Source organism: Octopus bimaculoides, chromosome 14 (assembly GCF_001194135.2).
Source record: "Octopus bimaculoides isolate UCB-OBI-ISO-001 chromosome 14, ASM119413v2, whole genome shotgun sequence".
Taxonomy (NCBI): Eukaryota; Metazoa; Mollusca; class Cephalopoda; order Octopoda; family Octopodidae; genus Octopus; species Octopus bimaculoides.
The window spans coordinates 2,333,713-2,336,110 of NC_068994.1; the positions used below are offsets into that span (position 1 = coordinate 2,333,713).

General features: G+C 31.8%; 1 protein-coding gene across 1 annotated transcript in view; it reads left to right on the top strand.

Annotated features, from left to right (window-relative positions):
• Positions 1 to 2,398, top strand: part of LOC106877100 (cadherin-related tumor suppressor-like) — a 49,627-nt gene that overhangs the window by 38,643 nt on the left and 8,586 nt on the right. The window contains exon 12 of the mRNA XM_052972989.1: positions 1,286 to 2,387. Within this exon, the coding sequence (XP_052828949.1) occupies positions 1,286 to 2,387 (1,102 nt within the window). The remainder of the gene's footprint in view (positions 1 to 1,285; positions 2,388 to 2,398) is intronic.

The following is a 2,398-nucleotide window of genomic DNA, read 5'->3' on the forward strand; positions in this document are numbered from 1 at the left end:
TGCCCACTACTTTTCTCTGTGAAATTAAACAAAAAAAAAAAATTTGTTTTTAATAACATTAATTAACACTTCTACTTTTTCAAGTATTTCTTGTTTCACATTCGTTCGCTTCTCAACCCATAGTAGACATAATAAGTTATCATTCTTCAATTAAATATAGTTTTTGATCTTCAGAGTGTCTGTAATTAAAGTGAGCCAGTTATATGTAAGCTGGTGACCTGGCCTGAATGTTTACAACTAAGGTAACTCTTGTCATGACAGACAACTAACAGCGAGGTGGTTAAACCAGGTGAGAGTTAAGTCTACTCGGAAATATATGATTGTTAATGAAGTAGAATAGGAGAGCAGTATCCTTAAAGGTATAAAATTGTCATTTGGCACTCAGGAGAATAGCCTAAGCTTTGGGTAAAACAATTATTGATTTGGAATTCAGTATAGATTCTCTCTTCTTAGTGATTTCTTTTTCTCCTTTTAATAAGAATCAGAAAGTATATCAGTTCAGGGGACAGTAGGGTCTCCAGTATGCAGGTAATGTATTATGTATTGTAGAGCCTTCCAGAATGTGAAAGTGGAAGAACAATGGAACTAAGTGTAAATATAATCAGGTATTGATATTTGTAGGAACCTTTATAATATAATTACTTCAATCTTTATACTGATTATGAAGAAAGTAGATAACAATTTAACATTGCATTGGTAGTATGACAAAGTGATGTAAATGATCTGATTAGGGTAACAGACTTGAAAAATTACATGACAACAGATCACTCATAGTCACATGTAAAAAACTAAGAATAAAGAGAATCTGTTAAACTATTACAAATCAGAATTCAGCATGAAAATTACATCATCTTGGAAAATTACATTATCTTGTTATAGTTTTATAGGTGAATTTTTTGTATGAGTCCTATTAATTCTGCTCTAAAAATATTTAATCCTAGCTTTGGTGATTCAGATGTTATGGGGTACATAATGGTTTTGTTTTACAGTTTTATAGAAACATTGACAATTAAATTATACATGCTTTATTATTCATATATGAAATAATACATTCAGATTAGAGCCTGGTGTTGCCATCTGGTTTCACCAGTCCTCAGTCAAATCGTCCAACCCATGCTAGCATGGAAAGCGGACGTTAAACGATGATGATGATGATGATGATGATATATTTCTAATTTTACAATAATTTCATATTCTAAACTGTGGTTAATTTACAATAATATCTAACCAAGTAAATGTGCTTTTTGTTTTAGGTTCAATCCTCAAAACATCTGATATCTTAAAGAGTAACAACAAACAGCAGCAACAAAATGTTATTGTCATTGTGTATTGTATTGTCAATGGTCCACTGTGTCCTCACCATAGACCTTACCTACCATGTGGAAGAAGAGAGAAGTCCAGGAACATATGTAGCAGACATTGGTGCTGATTCTAAACTTTTAGACAATGTTAAACAATCTGACCAACATTTGATAACATTCAGTCAATTCAAACGAAAGGTGGCACAGTTATTTAATATCACCAAAACAGGTAAACTGTACACTGCTCAGACACTGGATGCAGAAGATCTCTGTACATTCAACAAAGAATGTTCTAGAACGGTTAAAATTATTATAAAGAAATTGACAACATTCACAAAAATATTAAAAGTCAAAATAGTAATAGAAGATATTAATGACCATGAACCGGAGTTTCCAGAAAAACAAATCACTCTACATTTTGGGGAAGGTGATGGGAGAGGAATGAAAAAGTCAATTCCAAATGCCATAGACAAAGATATTAGTTACCAAAATTCTTTCATTGAATACAAACTTAAAAAATCTGATGATTCATTTTCCCTGTCAGTTTCTAAAAGAGCTGATGGTATTTCATCATTAAACATTGTTTTAAAAGAGAAATTAGACAGAGAGATAAAAGATAAATATAATTTAGAAGTTATTGCTAAAGATGGAGGTTCTCCATCTAAACAGAGTGTGTTAAATGTTGTGATTGTTGTTGACGATCAGAATGATAATCCACCTGTATTTTCAAAACCACTTTATAATATTTCAATTAGAACCACACATGACAAAACCAAACCTATTCTTACTTTGTCAGTAACAGACAAAGATATTGGATCCAACAGTAAAATTACTTTCCATTTCAGCCCCAAAACTTCTGATTTAGCAAAGAAATATTTCGAATTGGATGAAAAGACTGGCAAAGTATTTTTATCTAGAATTTCTAGTTTAAATGAAAAAACATCTTTTGAATTATTCATTGAAGCCAGAGACGGGGGTAGTCCTCCAATCAGTTCTATAGCGACTGTTCTGATAAATGTTATCAACCAACACAACAATCCTCCAGCCATTGATATTGATTATGTTTCTGCAATCAATGACAACACAGCTACCATTTC